Raw genomic sequence first — 4,307 nt, forward strand, 5'->3', positions numbered from 1 at the left:
TAGGTCTACGCGTGCATGGTGTCTGAAACATGCACGTACATGGAGAAAAATATTTTCATTGGATTTTTGGATTAAAATATCACTTTTTTTTTAAGTTTCAAATAAACTTTGTCCAAAAAACTAATCTCTCGATTGATCATTTTTCAAAGCCAAGCAACGACGACGGCGCGAGGCATCTATTTGTTCTTGTCTCACTATCCATTTGAAGGTGTGTTTCTTAATGAGAACACAATAAAGTTGCTTTCTCCCACCAATGTGAGAGAACTAGACTTTCCTTTAAGTGAAAGCGATCAGTTTCCCTCCAAATTATTCCATTTATTTTCTATTCACACATCCAACTTGATCATAACATACTATAACGCCACCAACTCTCTGCAAAAAGTGTAGCCTTCAACTGTACTCAGTAGTCATCTTCTGAAGTCAACTTTCTATGGAATCAGACCATACTGATTTAGCAGTCAATCAGGTCCTTTGTGATATAATTTGTAGATCATCAAAACGTGAATGATATAACAAGATGATACCCCTTTCTAAAGGGTGTCCAAGCCACAAGATTCTTCTATATATTTAGCTTTACAAAAGATACATAAAAATCAAGAACCAAACCTTATTTTTATCACATCACCATAAAATATAATGTCCACTTTTAACAACATCCCTATATGCCTTTCTTTCACCATAATATTGAAGTTTTATTCTTGCTTTCTATTTCAAATGATGAACAATACTCAGGTTATGTCACAACCTCTCTTCAATACATGTCCAAATACAACCACTTACGAACCAAACAGCACTTATCAATCCAGCATTCAAATCCTACTGTCCTCTCTTGCCACTAATGCCACTAGACCAAACGGTTTCTACAATTCCTCAGCTAACAACATGGTCTACGGCAATTTCCTATGTCGTGGCGACGTCTCTACCAGCGATTGTCACCAATGCGTGACAACCGCTGGTATAGACATTTTGCAACTATGCCCGCAACGAAAAGTGGCGCTGGTATATTATGACAACTGCATATTACGTTATTCGGACCAGTATTTTTTTGGCACGCCAGATCAAAATCTGGCCAGAATTATTCTGTATAATACTCAGAATATTAGTGATCCAGATAATTTTAGACCAATTTTGGGTAGTATGTTAGATGACGTGGCGACCGCGGCGGCTAATGGTGGCTCAGCTAAGAAATATGCGACGAAAAGTGCCAACTATAGTTCGTTTCAGAAAGTGTACGCACTTGCACAGTGCACTCCTGATATTTCTGCAGCTAGTTGTAATACATGCCTTAGAGATGCCATATCAAACTTGCCTAGTTGTTGTGACAAGTCACAAGGTGCTAGAGTTGTTTTCCCTAGTTGTGGTGTAAGGTATACTCCCGTTCGATCCTTCAAAAAATATTTAGTTCTTTCGCTTCAATTTGCTTATTTTACTTTCCGTTTTAAAAAGAAAGCTGTCAAGTTGTTTCTTTTTTCTTTTTCTGACAGCTTTTTAATTCTATACATGTTTAAGATCAGAGTTTCACAAGATGAAAGGACATTTTAGTACATTCAACATATCTTTAGTTTAAAATCATAAATTCAAAAGTCTTTTCTAGTTTTTAAAATGTGTCAAATCCAAAACTAGATAAACAAATTGAAACATGGATAGAGAAACATATCATGTAGATTATTCGGAGTTCAACTAAACTCTATATTTGTTTAGATGTTATATGCGCACACACTACTTCCATTCAAATTTATGTGATGCGCTTTGACTGAACATAAATTTTAAGAAAGAAAGATGAACTTTTAAAACTTCTGGTCTAAAATAAGAATACAAACTTACTTGCATACCTAAAACAAGGCATTCATATTTATGACTACAAGTTTTTACCCATATTTATATGAGTACAAGTTATCTCATTAAAAATAAAATAAAATTTTTATTTTAAATTGTTTTCAAAATATAAAAGGTATATAGCATATCTTTATTCGGGACAAGTTTAAAACCAAAATGTATCGCTTAACTTAAACAGATAAAATATATGTGCATGTGCGTTTGAGAGAGAAATTATTTAATTTCAGGACTTGTTAAATTCTGAACTCATAATTTTGAGAATACGAGTTACATTTTGGTATTTGTTTGTGCAGATACGAATTGTATCCCTTCTATAATGATACAGCAACCGTGTTCACACCACCGCCACCTGCTCCGCCACAAGCTTCATCTACTCCTCCCAATTCTTCAGGAGGTGATCGATATATAATTTATGTATACTGACAATATAATTTTATCCGATCATCTATACACTGAATAAATAAAATTTATAATATCTGATCACCCAAATAATAACTACATTAAATTTTCATAAATAGTGGAATAGTAAGCTAGCAATTAAAATAAATTACCCTGTTATATGTAATCAGTACAAGTCAAGATGATTATTGTTGGATCGCTGGAGATTTATCGTAGATATAATTGTCGCTCCTTTGTCTGACGATATTTTCAATATTTTTCCCCTACACACAACGCTATAAAATTATTTTCATACGTTGTCCATCAACATAAAATTGTGAAAACTTACCACCACATAATGTGAATTCATTTGACTTCATTGTGTGCAATAAAATATATGTCTAACTACATGATGTTTTTTATTCTGTAAACTTTTACCTGTTTTCCGGTACTAATCGTGGTAAAGTTAAAAATTTCAATAAGGATTGTTCAAGAATACTTTCAAGGTCTAATATATACGTACCAAAAGTAACATTTAGTATATATACATATATCCTGACCATCCTTTTTTATACATAGCTACGTCAAAGAGTATTAATTCAGATTATGTTTCAGGTGATTCGGATAAAAATCGGAGAATTTCAGCAGGAGTGATCGTTGCCATTGCTGTTTCTGCAGTTGTTTCAATCGTCCTTCTTATTGTGGTCTACTGTTACTTCAGAAGGAGAGCTTCTAAAAAATATGATGCCATAACGGATACTAAAGGTAAATCTAAGGACTAGTTTGCAAAAATCGAAAGGTTAATTTCACGAAAGCTCAATGAATTTTATTCCTTAATAAATTTCATAAAAATACAATATTTTTGTCACATCGAAGTAACTAACTCTTACTATATATAGAAAAAAATTAAAAGAAACTTAGGGCAGATTTATTAATATTAATGTTGAAAAAATGGATCCAAGTAATTAAGTACAATAATTTCTCCTCTATACGTGTTTTTGGACGACTAAAATTAAATAATACCTTGTGTTGTTTGTATATATCTCGAAAAATAATTACGTGAGTGTATAATCACTAATTATACATGAATTATATGTCTATTATACAGGATATGCATTGAATTTACTTTAATTATACACTACAAATTCAATAATTATGCACTATAAATTCAATGTATAATTAGTGTATGTGATTTGGGAAAAAAGATATAACTCCTGGGTTGCCGTTACTGTATCTGGTTTTAAGAGGGAAGAAATATGGAGTTATTTTGTGAAAAGGAAGTGTGGTTAATCTTTAAGAGCTTTTAGTGGATAAACATAAATTAATATGGTCACAATTTAGGGTTATTTTTTTTATAAATTAGATATAAAAAGTTATAAATATCATAGTCTTGGCTATATGTGTTGTTATCCCTAAAATAATTGTGTGTGACTTTACTTTACTACTTTACTACTAAAAAGTAGTAACTATTTTTTCATTGGAATTTTCCAAAAATCGTTCAGTAGCTATTTTCATAGAAAGTGGCTATTTTTACATAAATTTTGACTCAGTCAGTAAGAAAAGAAATATTATAGCGAAAAATTTAAATAGCTTTCCAACGTTTCACTGAAACATGTTATCCACTATATGTTTTTTCAATGATCTGATTTGATAGAAAGTGAGTGGAAAAAAATCATGTTTTATAACACTAAATACGGTGGGGTTTTTGGAAACACCTCTATATGTATTAGTTGACATACAACTAACACCGACGACTTATTATTGCTTACCCCCTTCGTCCCAGATTAGTTGATCATCTTACTAAAAATAATTGTTTCATTTAGTTGGTTACCTTACTAAATCAAGAAAGCATTAATTAATTTTTTTTCATATTATTCTTGCAATAAATTACTTTTGAAAGTATCCACACCTGTTTGTAAAGTTTTTTCAACTAATATGAAACGGGGGAGTATTTGTTTTTGCAGATATAAGTGACATTTCCACAGTTGAATCCTTGCAATACAGCTTTGGTACAATCCAAGCTGCAACTGACAACTTCTCTCCTGATAATAAAATTGGTGAAGGTGGATTTGGGGATGTCTATAAGGTAAAGT

The 4,307-nt window shown here is 31.8% G+C and overlaps 1 protein-coding gene across 1 annotated transcript; it reads left to right on the plus strand.

Annotated features, from left to right (window-relative positions):
* Positions 1–337: 337 nt before the first annotated feature.
* On the plus strand, positions 338–4,300 carry LOC107854507 (cysteine-rich receptor-like protein kinase 10; the record flags this gene model as incomplete). Its single annotated transcript, XM_047397351.1, is given in 4 exon segments — positions 338–1,367; positions 2,130–2,230; positions 2,830–2,979; positions 4,179–4,300. Coding segments are annotated over 4 exon segments (1,104 nt in total), but the record flags the coding sequence as incomplete, so codon positions are not given.
* Positions 4,301–4,307: the final 7 nt, after the last annotated feature.

The sequence above is a fragment of the Capsicum annuum genome, chromosome 10, assembly GCF_002878395.1.
Source record: "Capsicum annuum cultivar UCD-10X-F1 chromosome 10, UCD10Xv1.1, whole genome shotgun sequence".
Taxonomy (NCBI): domain Eukaryota; kingdom Viridiplantae; phylum Streptophyta; class Magnoliopsida; order Solanales; family Solanaceae; genus Capsicum; species Capsicum annuum.